This window comes from Lissotriton vulgaris, chromosome 7 (assembly GCF_964263255.1).
Source record: "Lissotriton vulgaris chromosome 7, aLisVul1.2, whole genome shotgun sequence".
NCBI classification, from domain to species: Eukaryota; Metazoa; Chordata; class Amphibia; order Caudata; family Salamandridae; genus Lissotriton; species Lissotriton vulgaris.
The window spans coordinates 882,079,941-882,099,323 of NC_141695.1; the positions used below are offsets into that span (position 1 = coordinate 882,079,941).

General features: G+C 48.5%; 1 protein-coding gene across 1 annotated transcript in view; it reads left to right on the top strand.

Moving 5' to 3' along the window:
- The window catches only part of FAT2 (FAT atypical cadherin 2), a 231,215-nt gene that overhangs the window by 101,219 nt on the left and 110,613 nt on the right, over positions 1-19,383 (top strand). Inside the window, exons 5-6 of the mRNA XM_086931273.1 lie at positions 13,067-13,277; positions 17,068-17,207. Coding sequence (XP_086787399.1) covers positions 13,067-13,277; positions 17,068-17,207 — 351 coding nt within the window. The remainder of the gene's footprint in view (positions 1-13,066; positions 13,278-17,067; positions 17,208-19,383) is intronic.

Here is a 19,383-nt window from a genome sequence, read left to right on the forward strand (position 1 = left end):
ATTACACTCTACTCTTCACCACTCTACCCCACTCTTCTGCACTCTATGCCTCTCTACTCTCCTCTGCATCACTCTACTCTATGCTAGTGCACTTTACCCCAATATCCTATGCACCACTACACTCTTTGCCACAGCACGTTACACAACACCACTGTGCACCACTGCACTCTATGCCAGTGTACTCTACACCTGTACGCTATGCCACTCCACTCTACTCTGCACCACTCCATACTACGCCACTTCACTGTACGTGACTCTACTCTGCAACACTGCTCTCTCGGCCACTGAACTCTCCACCACTCTACTCTGTATCCCTCCACTGTACACCATTGTACTCTACGCCAACCCACTCTAATCTACTCTATACCACTGCCCTCTGCGCCAATTCACCCTACTCTGAAACAATCTACTCTGTGCCACTTCAGTCTATACCACTATATTCCACTCTGCACCAATCCACTCTATGCCACTCCACTCTACACCAATGCTCTCTACATCACTTTACTCAAAACCAATACACTCTATGCCACTGCACTCTATACCAATCCACTCTGCACAGCTGCACTATATGCCACTATACTCTACTCTATGAAACTGCCCTCTAAGCCCCTTTACATCATTGAACTCTGTCACTTTACTCTGCACCACTATTAGTCACTGCACTATACACCAATGTACTCTACTCCACTCTGTTTTACACCACTGCACTCTATGCCACTCTACTGTGCAGCACTGCACTCTCTGCCACTGAACTCTATGCCACTCTTCTCTTAGCCACCTTAGTCTATGCCACTTCACTCTACTCTGCACAACTCTACGCCAATGTACTCCATGCCCCCCTGATCTGCTATGTACCACTATACTGTATGACACTTCTCTCTACACTATCCCAGTCTAGGCCACTCCACTCTACACCATACACACCACTCCACACTGCAATACTGCACTCTACACCAATGTACTCTACACCACTACACTATACCCCTCCCCTCTACTCAGCCCAACTCCACTCTACCCTGCACCACTGCACTCTACACCACTCCACTCTACTCTAAAAAAATCTACCCTATGACACTGCAATCAATGTTGTGACACTCTACCCTGCACCACTATACTCTTCCCTGTACCACTTCACTCTATTCTGAAACAATCTTCTCTCCACCACTGTACTCTAATCCACTGCACTCTATGGCAATGCACTCTATACCAGTTTACTCAAAACCAATGCACCCTACGCCACTGCACCTGTGCCAACTACTTTGCACCAATGCCCTATCCACCACTATACTGTACAACATTCTACTCTATGCCACTGCATGCTATGTAACTCGACACCTCTGCACTCTATGTAACTCGATTTTATGCCATTATTTTCTACTCTGCACCACTGTACTCTAGGTCACTGCTCTCTGCACCACTCTACTATGCACTGTTCTGCTCTGCATCACTCTACTTTGCACCGCTCTGCTCTTCAACACTCTATAACCCTGCACTCTACGACCCTGCACTCTGACACTCCACTCTGCATGACTGCACTCTATGCCACTGAACTCTACTCTTCACCACTCCGCTCTATACTACTCTAATGCACTCAACACCACTGCACTGTACACCACTGCACTCTGTCACTGCACTCTATGCCAATGCGCTCTAAGCTACTTAACTCTATGCCACTCAACTCCACTCTGTACCACTCTACTCCACTCTGCGCCACTCCACTCTACTCCATTGCACTCTACACCACTGCAATCTATTCTGCATGCTTTGCGCCACTGCACTCTACTCTAATCTACATCTCTGCACTCTATGCCATTAGAACATTTATTGATTACTTGCCTGAGTCAGCACGCAAAACCGTTGTGCATGCCCTAATCACCTCCCATCTTGATTATGCTAACGGTCTCTACATGGGTCTGCCAATTGGACTGATCCGTAGGCTTCAGATAGTGCAGAATTCAGCTGCCAGCCTGGTCTGCAAGGTCCTTCCTAGCAAATGTATTTACCCTTATCTGAGACAGCTGCATTGGCTACTTGTGGCCAAGCGCATCAAATGTAAGGCCCTTACGTTTGCCTTTCGGGCATTTCAAGGAAGGGGGTCCAACTACTTGAGGAAGAGACTTCGTCCTTACCAGCAGAACAGATCTCTTAGGCCTAGCCACAAACTATACCTCACCACACCCCGGTTTGCGAAAGCCAGAATGGGGGGAAGGGCATTCGAGGTGGGGACCTCCTAAATGCTGGAATAATCTTCCTCCTCAATTGCACGCATTGCAGTCCAAATAGGAATTTGGAAAGGCCCTGAAAACCTGGCTCTTTAGTCGCAATGACTAAGGTATACTGATCACTATTGCTACTGTTGTCCATACTAGCGCCAGGACACCCCATCTGGGGTAGCTGCGCGCTTTATAAGTATCTTTATTATTTTATTATTATTACGCCAATGTACTCTACACCACTTTACTCAATACCAATGCACTCTACTCCAATCTGCTCTGCACCAATGTGCAAAGCAGATACACCTCTTCACTCTAGGCCACTCTACTACACTTTATGATACTCCACTTTATGATACTCCACTCCACGATACTCCGCTCTATGATGCTCTACTGCTCCACTGACACTCTACTCCACTCTATGCCACTACACTCTACAGCACTCTACTCCATTCTATGCCATTCTATGATACTACTCTACTCTAAGACAATCTAACCAGCTCCCTCCATGCCACTTTACTCCACTCTGTTCTATCACACTACTCGACTCTATTCCACTCCAAGTCACTCCAATCTATGGAAATCTACTCTGCAGTACACCACTCTATTCTACAACACTCTACTCTACACAACACCCTCTCCGCCACTCCGCTCTGCTGTACACCACTCCACGACACTCAGTGCCACTCCACTCTAGGACACTCTATTCAACTCTGGCACTGTGCTTCAATCGATGCCACTCTTTGCCCTTCCACTCAACTATACTCTACTCCCTCCACAATACTCCACAACACTGTACACTACTCTATGAATCTCCACTTAACTCCTCTCTACGCCACTCAACTCTACTGTATGCCTTCCACACCACTCCATGTCACTTCATAACACTCCACTCTACTCCACTTTACCACACCCCACTCCACACCACTCTCCTTTACCCTACTAACTTTTAGCCATGCTGAACATCAGCCACTCTGGTGTACAGCCTTGCTAAAACATATTGCCAAAGCCAATGGCTCTTGCATAGGCGAGACCTATTGGTTTTTGCCAATGCTTGTTATCCCTGGCACTTCTCCCTTTGGTGTCAGAGATCGTGAAAGCAATATGAAGAACAAAACGTATACACGACTTAATGAGCCCACTTCACTTTCAGTGGATTACACTCATGCATGAGCGCTGCTGCAGTAAATAGAGTGCACCCTACAACCTCTGGCATTCAGGTAACTTCACCTCCATGACCATTGTTTTTTTTTTAAGTGCTAACCCTTTTCATGCTCATATGTTGTAAGAGTATAATATATGAGATCAATCCACATTCCAAGGTAACCTGTGTAATTATAAGTATTGAACATAGTGGTTCACAGGGACTCATTTAAAGACAATGGATACCAATATATCAAAGCAATTACTATTAATCAAAGACATTGATCATAGACGTGAATCTATAATAACAGAACCAAATTGCCGTTAATAAATGTCAAAAAAGAGAGAAAACAAACTAGACTCCTTTGAATAGTGCTTATATTTATCTGGAAACAGAAAACGCCAGACGACTAGTATTCAAGTCAAGGGTAAACTTGTTCGGTGTCTCCAGTGATCACACAACAAGAAATCAAAGAAAGTATTTGAATGTGTGTATTTACAGTGTGGTAACAAGCGACTGCAATCCAAAGCAAAAGCTGGGCTAATTATTTAAAAAGAACCACAGCTCTGTCAATAAGTGACAGAAAAGGTCCTACTCCGCTACAGTTTTAACACCGTTTGACTTCCTAAATGCATTAGAAGGTCATCGTCAAGACATAAGTACATAAAGGACACAGGGAGATGAAACTGACCACCTCCAGGGCTAGACAAAAGACCTCTAGGAAAGTCCCCAAGCAACCACTGAATGGAAAACACTCACGCGATGCAGCATATTATAGAGTTTGCAAATAAAACAGGTGATGGACCGAATGTGGATCAATGTCACACATTCACCCCAGTCCGAAGATCTGGGCCCAAATCCATTGTTTTTTTGCACTCCACACCACCCTGGGTTAGACAATGGCGATATGCAAATCAGCTCTGACCCTGTGCCCCATGGGAACAGTCCAGTCCGAACTACAAAAGCCATGTCCTTCCCAGAACGGAATCAAGCATCCGAGGACCGGACCAGTTTCGAGGTAACACCTCTCATCAGCCCGGCTAGCTTGACTCCAGTGGTGTGGAGTGCCTGGGACCCACGTCTGGGCATCCCCAGCGCACTTAGGGCGGAATTTGCAAATAAAACCGGTGATGGACCGAATGTGGATCAATGTCACACATTCACCCCAGTCCGAAGATCTGGGCCCAAATCCATCGTTTTTTTGCACTCCACACCACCCTGGGTTAGACAATGGCGATATGCAAATCAGCTCTGACCCTGTGCCCCATGGGAACAGTCCAGTCCGAACTACAAAAGCCATGTCCTTCCCAAAACGGAATCAAGCATCCGAGGACCGGACCGGTTTCGTGGTAACACCTCTCATCTAGCTTGACTCCAGTGGTGTGGAGTGCCTGGGACCCACGTCTGGGCATCCCCAGCGCACTTAGGGCGGAATTTGCAAATAAAACAGGTGATGGACCGAATGTGGATCAATGTCACACATTCACCCCAGTCCGAAGATCTGGGCCCAAATCCATCGTTTTTTTGCACTCCACACCACCCTGGGTTAGACAATGGCGATATGCAAATCAGCTCTGACCCTGTGCCCCATGGGAACAGTCCAGTCCGAAGTACAAAAGCCATGTCCTTCCCAGAACGGAATCAAGCATCCGAGGACCGGACCGGTTTCGAGGTAACACCTCTCATCAGCCCGGCTAGCTTGACTCCAGTGGTGTGGAGTGCCTGGGACCCACGTCTGGGCATCCCCAGCGCACTTAGGGCGGAATTTGCAAATAAAACAGGTGATGGACCGAATGTGGATCAATGTCACACATTCACCCCAGTCCGAAGATCTGGGCCCAAATCCATCGTTTTTTTGCACTCCACACCACCCTGGGTTAGACAATGGCGATATGCAAATCAGCTCTGACCCTGTGCCCCATGGGAACAGTCCAGTCCGAAGTACAAAAGCCATGTCCTTCCCAGAACGGAATCAAGCATCCGAGGACCGGACCGGTTTCGAGGTAACACCTCATCAGCCCGGCTAGCTTGACTCCAGTGGTGTGGAGTGCCTGGGACCCACGTCTGGGCATCCCCAGCGCACTTAGGGCGGAATTTGCAAATAAAACCGGTGATGGACCGAATGTGGATCAATGTCTTACATTCACCCCAGTCCGAAGATCTGGGCCCAAATCCATCGTTTTTTTGCACTCCACACCACCCTGGGTTAGACAATGGCGATATGCAAATCAGCTCTGACCCTGTGCCCCATGGGAACAGTCCAGTCCGAACTACAAAAGCCATGTCCTTCCCAGAACGGAATCAAGCATCCGAGGACCGGACCGGTTTCGAGGTAACACCTCTCATCAGCCCGGCTAGCTTGACTCCAGTGGTGTGGAGTGCCTGGGACCCACGTCTGGGCATCCCCAGCGCACTTAGGGCGGAATTTGCAAATAAAACAGGTGATGGACCGAATGTGGATCAATGTCACACATTCACCCCAGTCCGAAGATCTGGGCCCAAATCCATCGTTTTTTTGCACTCCACACCACCCTGGGTTAGACAATGGCGATATGAAAATCAGCTCTGACCCTGTGCCCCATGGGAACAGTCCAGTCCGAAGTACAAAAGCCATGTCCTTCCCAGAACGGAATCAAGCATCCGAGGACCGGACCGGTTTCGAGGTAACACCTCTCATCAGCTCGGCTAGCTTGACTCCAGTGGTGTGGAGTGCCTGGGACCCACGTCCCCATATCTGACCCAGGGTGGTGTGGAGTGCAAAAATCGATGGATTTAGGCCCAGATCCTTGTACTGGGGTGAATGTAAGACATTGATCTACATTCTGTCCATCAAATTGTTTTTTGTAATTTTCTCCCTGAGTGTACTGGGGTAGCTCAGACGTGGGTCCCAGAGCCTCCACACCACTGGAGTCAAGCTAGTCGGGCTGATGAGAGGTGTTACCTCGAAACCGGTCCGGTCCTCGGATGCTTGATTCCGGTCTGGGAAAGATATGGCTGTTGTAGTTCGGACTGGACTGTTCCCATGGGGCACAGGGTCAGAGCTGATTTGCATAAAGCCGTTATCTGACCCAGGGTGGTGTGGAGTGCAAAAAACGATGGATTTAGGCCCAGATCCTTGTACCTGGGTGAATGTAAGACATTGATCTACATTCTGTCCATCAAATTGTTTTTTGTAATTTTCTCCCTGAGTGTACTGGGGTAGCTCAGACGTGGGTCCCAGAGCCTCCACACCACTGGAGTCAAGCTAGCCGGGCTGATGAGAGGTGTTACCTCGAAACCGGTCCGGTCCTCGGATGCTTGATTCCGGTCTGGGAAAGATATGGCTGTTGTAGTTCGGACTGGACTGTTCCCATGGGGCACAGGGTCAGAGCTGATTTGCATAAAGCCGTTATCTGACCCAGGGTGGTGTGGAGTGCAAAAAACGATGGATTTAGGCCCAGATCCTTGTACCTGGGTGAATGTAAGACATTGATCTACATTCTGTCCATCAAATTGTTTTTTGTAATTTTCTCCCTGAGTGTACTGGGGTAGCTCAGACGTGGGTCCCAGAGCCTCCACACCACTGGAGTCAAGCTAGCCGGGCTGATGAGAGGTGTTACCTCGAAACCGGTCCGGTCCTCGGATGCTTGATTCCGGTCTGGGAAAGATATGGCTGTTGTAGTTCGGACTGGACTGTTCCCATGGGGCACAGGGTCAGAGCTGATTTGCATAAAGCCGTTATCTGACCCAGGGTGGTGTGGAGTGCAAAAAACGATGGATTTAGGCGCAGATCCTTGTACTGGGGTGAATGTAAGACATTGATCTACATTCTGTCCATCAAATTGTTTTTTGCATATTATAGAGCAACAGTTTATGGTCACACAGATAGCTCCTATAAGTTGAGTTGACTTTAAATCATCGGCGACGGATGATGAGCGTCCACACTTGAAGGAGAAAAGTTCCTGCAAGGGAGCGCACGAGGAAGCCAAAAGGAAGAATAAAGAGTGGTGCGGCGGTGCAGCCATCATTGGCCAACCGCGTTTAATCCATTTGACTCCCTGCCCCACTTCCTTCATAGATCGAAAGGAAGGACCTGACTGCTGCAGAAGAGCCACTCAACCACTGTGGAAAAGGGAAGTGCTGTTTACTTACTTTTCACAGTTGATCGGTCTCCGTTATACAAAGTGTTGTCATTAGTGATTGTTACATAGAGGTGTTTTTCAAATAACAACTATATTGTGTTCTGACTGTCAAAATGCTCCTGTTCTCTCAAGACTTTCCTCAGCATCAGAATTACACAGAACTATAACTATGTCCTGGTAGCTTCAGGAATTGAATCAACCCAATCCAGGGGGTCTCCCCCATCCTCATACCTTAGTCTTATCCATCTCAGCCTTGGGGAGACCCTGTCCTGCTGGTGTGCCTGGACCTGCTCGGGCATTCCGAGGCTTAGTGTGTAGTGTCATGGCTTTACTCCTGGAACCGCTGGAGATCTTACTCTGGGCCAGGACTACCCAATTTATATGCACAAACGGAATGTGCTGGATCTTAGTGAATACTGCACACCTGGGACCAGCTAAAATCTTACAACATCATAACCCATAACCACTGTAAATATGGCCCTGCCTCCATGCTCGGAACTAGCAACGATCCTGACTTGGGTGTCTGTACTAAGGCTGTGTTTGCAGACCTGGGATCTATCCTGCTCCCTAACCCTAGCAGTACCCCGCGCAGGACCATGGAGAAACTAGTGCACGGCCTTCCCCTGGTCTCGGATCGCGTCCTGCCTCAAGGTGGCCACCACTTGTTGTTCAGTTTGCCCGACAGCTGCGTCGCTCCCCGAGGCTCTCCATTGCCCTGGGTGGTGAACAGGCTTGTCTCTGGGCATTGTGCCCCCTAAGGATTACTGAAAACACACAATGGCACTGCACAGCCGCGCCTCACACTCTGCCACTTACTGACCACAAAAGCATACTAGGGAACACGAAGTGATCTCTGCTGGTGAAATCCGTGCCCAGACAGGCACAAACTTCAATAAGCGATCTTCAAAGGGAACCTTGGCAGGGTCTTCCACCCTTTCTTTTCTTACTTAGGAATGTGGGGCCAGTGCAAGCCAGAACTGAACAGTAGCTGCAGGTTTTCTTTTTAGTGTTTTCATTAGCATTGTAGCTTAGAGGCTTGCTATTATCTCGAGAAGTCTGTAGAATTCCATGCGTCTGTGCGTCTGAAAGGTTGGTTGGGTTGGGTAAAAGTCAACTGTATGCCAGACTGGTCTCTGAAATACGAGGAGGGCTCAGACAGAGTCAAACACGCATTAGGATGTTCTGTAAAAGAGTTGTAGACTTGGGCCTAAGTCACCTATCAATTCTGCCCTACATGTTACTGACTCTGCCCCAACCCTTGACGGTGCTATTTGCCCAAATATTACTATGTTCCATACTTGTCTGAAAACGGACTACCTTTCCATCACTGGACACTTGTCAATTGTAGATTGTTAGTATGTTCTTTGTTCCCGACTTAAAATTGCACTTATTCCCTGTTTTACTCATATCAAAATATTTTGCAACGCTTGTTTGGGGCAGACGAGAAACTTTTGTCCGCAGTGATGGGCATTTCATTTTTTTTTTTTTAAACAATCCTCATCAAAAACTTGAATCTGAGACATGTAAATAAGCAGACTGGTAAGGAGCAGAATTAGCAGGTTCTAAAACTAAGGTAAATATATAACTACTATAACAAGATCAGTCGTCAGATTCAGAATCACTTACAGAATATCGGAAACGGAAATGTGGTTTGGCCATAATATTGTGTCAAAAATATCAAGTACCAAAATATCGAGAAGGTAACTGCAAATAGGTAAGTATCAATGGCGGCTGGTGACCTTTAAAAGTGATGGGGCGTGATCATTGTTTAAAATTCCAATGGGCTTCTTGAAGGGTTCTCTTGCAGTTTCTTACATTAAGGGCCTTATTTACAAAGATTTGGTGTAGGGCAGCATTGCAAGTCTTTTTGTTTGTGCTGCTCTACGCCAAACCGAAAGGGCAGGAATTCACTGTATGTACAAGATAAGGTGCATGGTGCACAGTTTGGTGCCTAGCACCAACACAGGCACCCTTGTTATGTGCTGCCAAGATTGTTTTGTGCAGGAAGGGACACCTTCCTGCACAAAAACATCCATGGAGGTATTGTCCTCGTTCTGTGTGTCCTGCAGAATGCAGCACAAATGAAAAGAGGAAAAACTAGGAGAAATTTTTTAATTTCTCCTTGTTACGCCTGCTCAGGGGAGGTGTAAGGTTTTGGTGCTGCCCCAGATTTACATGACTTTGAAAATCTGGAGCAGCATCAAAATTCATGAGTGTTGCATGGGAACACTCACCACAACGCCCATGGAACGCCTCCTTGACACAGAGTGAGGCATGCAGCACTTTGTGCTGCCGTGCTTTACTTCACATCTATGAGGTCAGGCAAAGCCATGCAGGGTGGTTTTGCATGGCCTCATAGATATAATTGAGAGGTTAGCGCCAACAGAGCTTCTAAAAAAAGTGACCATCTGCGGGGCCAGGCTTCTTGTAAATAACCCTTAAGTTTACTGTCTCACATGGACTCACCCAGACTCACTAATTCACATTGTCTCACTCATTCTAATTCTGACCCACTCTGTCTCACTACATCCCACTCATTCTGAAATACTCAGTCTTACTGTGCCTCACACACAGTAACACTCAGTTACACTCCCTGTCATTCTTCCTCAGTCACATTCCTTCTCACACATACTCATCTTTACTGTCACTCATTCTCAATCACTCTGACGTACTCCTTCACTGACTCTCACTTTAACTCACACACATAGTCACACAGACGTGCTCCCAGTGCTGGAATGGCACAGGCACCTTCATGCACCTGTGTCAGCAATCAAACAATAGCCTTGCTGCCTCAGTTTGTTGCTGAACCCAAAGCGTGTCTGTATTAGATTTTTACTGTACCAAGAGTGAATAATTATTCACTCTTGATACAATAGGAATGGACCACAGAACAAGGAGGGTGTAGTGCAGCGGTGGAGCCCATATAGGAGGACCACCACTGGTCCATGAACACCCATCTATCGAACCAATCCATCCACTCAATCACCCATCCTTTCACATATCCACCCCCTTTCATTATTCCATTCATTCATCCTATCAATCATCCATCCAATCTTTTGCTTATCCTTCCACCATTACGCTCCATCTATCCATCCTTTCACTACATCCATACATCATCCTCCCTTTGGCTCATCCATCCATCTATCCACTCTTTCACTCAGCCATTCATCCTTACAACATCCATCCACCATTCATGCCATCCATCCATCCAGCTACTCAAACATCCCTCCATATATCCTTTAACTCAGTCATTCATCCTTTCACTCAATCATCCATCTATTCATCTAGTCATCCATCCTGCAATTCACCCTTTCACCCATACATCTATCCTTTCATACAGACATCCATCTACCCTGCCTTTCAATCATCCATCCTTTTGCTCATCCATCCATATTTTCACTCCATCCATTCATCCACTCATCCATCCTTTTGCACTTCCACTCATCCAATCATCCTTTCACTCATTCTTCCATCCAGCCATCCTTTCTCTCATCATCCATCAATCCATCCTTTGACTCCTCCATCAATTCACCCTTACATCCATCCATCCTCCCTTTCACTCATACACCCTCTCTCCCTTTCATGCTTCCATTCTTATATCCATATTTTCAACCATTCATCCATGCATATATCCATCCACCATTTTATCCATCTATCCTTCCTTTCATTCACTCGCCTCCCAAGTTCATTATGAGTCTTTGTCTGCCAACCTTCAGACAGAAGAGGCCCATCAAGTGCCCCACTCCCTCTGTAGTTGCTAAAGCAGGGAGGGGCATGAGGTGGGGTGAGGATGCCTCTGATGCAGAGGCTTAACTGCACACTTACCTCTTAGTCTACTCATGCAATATGCTCAGCCCCACAATGTGTTTTTCAAAGTGAAAACATATGCAGTACTAAAAACATGTTACTGCCAGAAGAGCAGCCACCTACACCCCTCCTATAGCCGGCCCCTCTGTGATAATCCACAAATTGTTGCAACCAGCTCCCTCCTTGTTCTCATTGGCCTGCCCCACTCCCAGTCATTGAAGTGCATGGAGTTTTGTAACTCCTCCCAGGGCCACTGTTCATGCGCCCCAAAAGCAACGGATCCAGGTCATTCTAATTCAGCACTCCGGCAGGTCGAACAAAACCGTGAACAGTTGGCTATTGCACAGTAGGACATCTGCAAAGTTTACTAGAGTTCACCCAGGAGATTAAGCACACTGCCTCAGAGCCGTCATTTATTTTCAGCTGCTCTGTGTTTATTTTCCCATGCTTTGAGTAGCATTCCAACTTTTGTGCCACGAGAGCCGCTCCAAACGGAAGCCCACCTAATTCAATTCATTGGAACAGTCCATCCAAACCCTGGTCATTTATCTCATCCACCTTGCCCCCCACCACTTTTTAGTTGGGAAATTTGAGATTCATACCCTCGAATCTCACTGACTAAACTATGCCCCTGGTCAGAGGGATACACTTCGAGCCTGGAAACATGTGCACCTGTACACGGTGTACAACAATATTGGGGAAGGGAGACATTCCCATAGAAGCAGATAGAGTACCATATGCACCAGTGGAGACAGAAATTCCATCACAGAGACATCAATAGGACAGCAGGGCACACACATTGGGAATGGAACACATGTTAATTGAGAGAGGGCACTAGTACACTGGGGCTGACTGTCACTCACACTGGGACTGACTGTCACTCACATTGGGACGGAGCAGCATGTAGATATAGACAAGTAGTACACTGATATTGGTGCAGAGAGGCACTTGCAGCTGAAGGGGTATACTAACATTTTGTGCCAAGGAAGTTCTCAGATTTTGGAAAGGTTCAATACCTACTAATGGACCAAGTGAAGAAAGTGAGCATACTGTTATAGGAATTAAGAAAACACGGACACTGGGACAGAGAATACATTGATGCTTGGTCATGAAAGACATCTACATCGTGGCAGAATGGTATTTATGTTTGGACTAAGAAGATTTGGGGCCTGATTTAGAATTTGCAAGAGTGTGTACTCTGCCACTTTTGTGACAGTGCACCCTCTGTGCCAAACTGATAGTCCACCTGCCCTATTTTGAGTTTGATAGTCCCAAACAGAAAAAGTAGAAAAAACTTCCTGGGTGTCAGTGTCATTTATTTTTTGTTCTTCAGAAACAAACTTCAAGTTTTAGAGGTTTGTTTATGGAAAACAAAAAAACAGCATCAGCTCAACACATTTTCAATGCCTTCAGAGGAGCTGCCATAGCAGCAGTTTCTATGAAGAGAACGAGATCTCTGTAGGGGCGTTGGAGATCTCAAAATATGGAAGGGCTAGTCATGCCAGGATTGTGGAGGAAAGACCTCCTCCCCATGACAAAAGGCTGACCACCTCCCAAATTCTGGATCAGACCCTTTGCCCCCTAGGGGCATCGGCTCCATCCAAAAGTCTCAAACGTTTCTACAGCTATGTAAAGGCCCTTCAGGACTGTACATCATTTCTGCTGTGAAGAAGGTTTTTATAAGGGGCCAGGATTATACGTCCATCCATCGCCCAAACCCCATCACAATCCATCTCCTGCATGAATCTCCACAATCTAATCTCAGCTCTTGTCTCCGGCAGGTGAAAGCAACAGACGGCGGTAGTCCTCCACGGTCCTCCACCGTGCGCCTGCATGTCCAGTGGATCCCCCTTCCTTCCCCATCAGCGCAGCCACTGGCCTTTGACGAGCCGCACTTTGACTTCGCCATCATGGAGACAGATCCAGTCAATCAAATGGTGGGCGTCATCAGCACGGAGATCACCAGCAGCCAGCTCTGGTTCGAGATCACTGGTAAATGGGTCACACCGGTCCCTTGGAAGGAGGCTGGGCGGGATCACTCTTAGCCCTCAAAAGAGGTCAACGTGGCACGAAACACCCAAGTTAGAACGCAGAGTCCTTCCATCACAGCAGATGCATTACTATCCATGTGGTAACACCAGGGTCGTCCCATATATCTTTGTAGCCAGATTGGCCAGGTCTGTAGAGATAGTGGGAACATTCAATCTGTGCCATTTTCCGTCAGGTCACAGCCTGGGGCACTGCAGGTGTTCCAGGGCCTGCTTCCTCCAGGACATCTACTAATGCAAAATTGTTATCATCAACTGAGTGTCAATGAGGTGTTGTGTTTGAGTCTGCATCCGTCCATAGCCAAGATCATGCTACGGCTGGCAACTAGTGTTGTATCCACCATATCTTACCTTCAATGTATGTCAAAGTTTAAGTGGCCACAGGGGGTCCCTATTGCAGTATGTGTCGATTCTGACTGGCCACTGGGTGTCACTGCTGCTCTGGCATCTGTTCCTTTTTATAGCACGGACAGAACTGAAGTTAGCACTTTGATCGAGACTATGCTCCGAAAGGAGCAATACACATCTGGCCAGGGCCATGCATGAAATGTGTTAAGTGCTAGAGGCCTCCTCCAACACTTCTTTTAGCCCCCCTCCCACTCCCCCGCCAGCAAGATGTTGAAAAACGAACATTCCCTGCATGACAGACCGTGCACCCCAGTTACCATCAGACCCAATATGAATTCCCAGGAAGCTAAAGAGAGAAGGTAGCCTTATGGGACCATGTGTGCTTGTGGTAGTGAGGTGGTGGGAAGCGGCATGGTGGAATGAAGAATGAAGCGTTTTCTTGAATATCCAATGTGCAGGAATAGATCTGAAGGGAAGTGGAAAGAGCCTGGGGTTGCGTAGCGTGGATATACAATTACACTTTATTTCATATATGCTAATAGTGCTGTTTAGCTCATCTCCAAGCATGCTGCTTTGAAAAATAAGGTGCCTGTGGCGCAAACACATCCATTCGCTGAAGGCTGCGCAGTCTAGTTAAGTGCAGAAGCTGGGCTTTAAATTCGTTTTCTCAGGTTCCATTGGTCCCGGTTTAGTTACTCGACACCAACCCCGCAAGCTGTTGGAACATGTCTTTAGGAATGACGTGTGCCTGCCCTTGATGGCGACGGTCATTCCATGACACACGTTCTGTTATTGGGCTCTGGAAACACAGCCAAGCTCCTATGAGGCTTGGACATATGGGGATGTAGAGAACACGCCCACCCTGCTAGGCCCGAGTCCGGCCGTCCACCTGTGCACGGCAGGCTGCAGGCGGGAAGGCCGATCCCGGCAGACAGGGAGGGGGCTGGAGGTCAAGCACGTGACCTTCAGCAGCGACATTAACTTGGCTGCATCCCTCCTGACATCACGCCTCCCTGGGTGATGGCATCTGTGTCTGGATGTATCCGCCCAGTGGGTCTGTCTGTCATTAGCAAACCTTCGCCAGCACCAGAATGTACTGAGCCTGCACACGTCCGAGGCAGGGAGCTCCCTACACAAGCCACCCCCAGCATCGGAGCTTAGATCTGCACACCTCCGAGACAGGGAGCTCCCTACACAAGCCACCCCCAGCATCGTAGCTTAGGTCTGCACACCTCCGAGACAGGGAGCTCCCAACACAAGCCACTCCAGCACCAGAGCTTAGGACTGCACACGTCCGAGGCCGGAGCTCCCTACACAAGCCACCCCCAGCATCGGAGCTTAGGGCTGCACACCCCCGAGGCCAGGAGCTCCCTACACAAGCCACCCCCAGCATCGCAGCTTCGGGCTGCACACCTCCGAGGCAGGGAGCTCCCTACACAAGCCACCCCCAGCATCGGACCTTAGGGCTGCACACCTCCGAGAGAGGGGGCTCCCTACACAAGCCACCCCCAGCATCGGAGCTTCGGGCTGCACACCTCCGAGGCAGGGAGCTCCCTACACAAGCCACCCCCAGCATCGGACCTTAGGGCTGCACACCTCCGAGAGAGGGGGCGCCCTACACAAGCCACCCCCAGCATCGGAGCTTCGGGCTGCACACCTCCGAGGCAGGGAGCTCCCTACACAAGCCACCCCCAGCATCGGACCTTAGGGCTGCACACCTCCGAGAGAGGGGGCGCCCTACACAAGCCACCCCCAGCATCGGAGCTTTGGGCTGCACACCTCCGAGGCAGGGAGCTCCCTACACAAGCCACCCCCAGCATCGGAGCTTAGGGCTGCACACCCCCGAGGCCGGGAGCTCCCTACACAAGCCACTCCAGCATCGGAGCTTAGGGCTGCACACCTCCGAGTTAGGGGGCTCCCTACACAAGCCACCCCCAGCATCGGAGCTTCTGGACGCGCCGACCGAGCAAGCAAACTTATTCCCAGTGTCCGGCTGAGTTTATACTAGGGCCACGTGTCAGGCCTAGTTAGGATTAGATGCCCCTGAGTGCAGTTCCCAGAAAGATCTCCCTAGGGCCATCCCGTCCCCATCACCCGACACAACAGGCTGCACACCTCCGAGGCAGGGAGCTCCCTACACAAGCCACCCCCAGCATCGGACCTTAGGGCTGCACACCTCCGAGAGAGGGGGCTCCCTACACAAGCCACCCCCAGCATCGGAGCTTCGGGCTGCACACCACCGAGGCAGGGAGCTCCCTACACAAGCCACCCCCAGCATCGGACCTTAGGGCTGCACACCTCCGAGAGAGGGGGCGCCCTACACAAGCCACCCCCAGCATCGGAGCTTCGGGCTGCACACCTCCGAGGCAGGGAGCTCCCTACACAAGCCACCCCCAGCATCGGAGCTTAGGGCTGCACACCCCCGAGGCCGGGAGCTCCCTACACAAGCCACCCCCAGCATCGGAGCTTAGGGCTGCACACCTCCGAGAGAGGGAGCTCACCTATCTAACAAAACATCTCCTGCACCAGGGTGCAGTGTGCTGCACACCCCAGAGGTAGGGAGCTTGTCTATCACTAAACCATCACCAACCCCCCATAGTGCAAGGCTGTCTGTACGTGCCCACGGCTGTCTATCTGCACCCCAAACAATCTTCACACGAGGCTGTCTAGCTATATCCCAAACAGTCTACCTGTACCAAAGACTGTCTATCTGCTCAAATGAGAAACGAAGAGTTTCGCTATCACAAGCTATGGCCAGCCACAGAGCACAAACAGGGCCCTATCATTATCCATCCCAGCACCAGAGCCCAAGGCTGCACACCTCAGTGACAACTGACCCATGTAGCTAACAACAAATCTCCAACACCAGGAAGCAGTGTGCCTGACACCCCAGAGACAGGCAGCTTCTCTGTCAATAAATCAGCACCAACATCATAACACGAGGCAGTCTATCTGCACACATGAGAAACAATGCGTTTCAGTATCACAGCCACTCTCAGCCAGAGAGCAGCAGTAGTGTCTCTGTACACCTCAGAGGCAGGGAGAATCTCTTTCACAAGCCATGCCCAGCCTTAGATCATAAGGCACTGTATCTGTACAACATAAGGAGAGGCCATTTCTCAACTAGGCACCAGTGCCAGTTTGTATGTGCACATCACAGACAGGGAGAAGGTAACACACCCTCACAGCATCAGACCCAATGGAAATGTTTCTGCACACTTCATAATATGGGGACATCTTTTAGTAAACTGCATTGGGAACAAGCTTGTGTGCTCCTTGTGAAGAGACAGTCTGACGTCCCTGCTTCCTATTGGGTCCCCCCTTTTCTTGTGTCCTCATCCAGCTGTATCCTCATCTAATCCTTGTCCATGTTGCTTGCACCCCAGGAGGCGATGGCGATTTGGACTTCGATATTGACAAGAGCACAGGTGGGGTAATGATTGCCAGAGTCCTGGATGCAAAGAAGAGGTCAAACTATAACCTAACTGTGCAGGTGACGGATGGGACCAGAGTAATCAGAACCCAGGTGAGTAAATGCCTGTGGCTGCGCTCCTGCTGAAGTTCAACGTGTAGCTTGGGGTTGGGAGTTGATTGATATTGTCAATGATGGACGAGGTGGAGGCCAACAAGGAGAGGAATGGAATGGAATGGAATGGAAAGAGAATTTATATAGCGCGATGGCTACCCAAGGGCGTCCCAGCGCTGTAGAGGAAAAATAATGGGTTGAGCAGAAGAGGCTTGGTTTTGAGGAGCAGAGAGAAGATTTAGATCGAAGTTTTATTGAAAAGCCAGGATTTTAGATGCATTGAATACACTGCTCTGCGCACTTCAATGGAATTAGGGGTGATTTAGCCCGTCATAACCATCTTTCTTTAAGGGCTAATGGAATTATGCAGCAAGGGAGTAGCACATTATTCAACTAGAAATGGCAATTATGTGGCACAATGAAGTCTGTTTGGTAACGGTATTCCCTCATTATTTTGTAATTTTTCAGTCGTGGTTTTGACAGTGTAGCTGTCAGAGATTTGTTGCTTGCAATATACATAATCTGGGCTTTGGAGTCACCAATTTTAACTATTGGCTTTCTTCAACTAGCCCCTGTAAGCCATTGGTTTGGAAGTTTTTCAGTCATATTCTGCCTCAGCTCAGTAGAGCATTTATTTCTCACCTAATGCTACTCGCTGTTGAGGTGTATTCTTCCACCTCAACTTACATGCTTGCATTCAGGGACTACTTTACAGCTGGAGCCCACACCTGCGGTCTCTTTCCCAAGCAGTAGCACATGAGGCAGTAGCACATGAGACGCAGGAACAGTGAGTTTCCCAATGCTTGATACAAATTAACACTGTCTGGGCAAAGGTTTCTTTTTATTAATATCAGTTTACCTCTTTAACACAGCATGGAACAACTGAAATGTAGCCAGTTTATCTTTGAAAACGCCCTACCACCAGACAGCAGCACATGGTCTCTAGGTCTGTCACTGAGTTGGACATTTCTTCGGTTTTTACACTTTATTGCAGTTTGTTTTCCTTCCCCCCTTGCATCAGTGGCTAATGAAAGTCGACGTGCATCGAAGTATTCTGTGGCATTGATAAAACCTCCCTGGAGCTTTTCCTACTACTGGCACTGTGGTTATGGAGGAAAATGTCTACTGATTGTACTATTAGATCATTTGTTGTGAGGGATTCCTAGGTAATCCAATTGAAGCAAAGAAGACCAATTGTCCACTCTGCATTGTCCAGTACACCGGCATTTGTAATGACTGTTTTCACGGCTGAGGCCAGGGTGTGTCTGAGGAAGATTTGACCATTGGCCATTGATCAGGATCCACTTTGTTTCCTCATACACAGAACCTTCTGTGTCTTTTTAGCTATGCTGAAGGCGTGAGGAGAACACTTAGGTTTTTGCTACTACTGCAGTAATGAAGGGCACCTGTGAACAAAGCACACGGGTCGTGGCAGCCATAAGGAGGAATTGGTCATGTTTGAGACAGGCGAGCAGGTTGTGGGAATTAGAGAGTAGGTTCTCCCGGCAGGTTCTGCCAGCATTCCTTTTCGACTCCTGGAATGTACTCGTTTGTTGATGTTGGCTTCCCGGCATGGATGTCGTCTACTTGAAAGTTGGCTGGGATCTCAAAAGGCGTGGCCGGGAAGTTTGTGTGTAGATGGTAGCTGATGGCTGCTGTAGGCAGCACTTTCATCCCCTGAACAGAAGGTACACCTTTGGGCAAGGGCTGGTTTACCAAACTCTAGGAAACAACTCTCTACACACCCCTAGAAAAAATACTCCCACACTCTAGATTCATAGAACTGAAGAAACATTTGATGTGAGAGCTCACAAGGACCTCATAACTCATCAATATGGCCCATTTCTAAGTGTTGTCTTTGAACAATGATCCGACACGGTGTCTAACCTTCTGTTTTTTTTTCTCTGCAATTCATACGAATTATCTATTTTTTCTTGTGTTTCTCACCGTGTACGTTGAATGCCTGTATTCTAAACCTTTTGTCGCCTATCTTCCTGAGCACATTAGCTTAGGTTTGTACATTTCCCCTCCGCCTCCTGCAGTATTTCTTTCTCTCTGCCCTTCTAACTCTCTCTCATTCTATCTCTCGTGCTCTCCCCTGCTATCTCTATCTATCCCTACGGCTCTCTCCTTTCTCTCCCCTCTCTTTTAATTTAGCTGTGTCTCAATATATCTC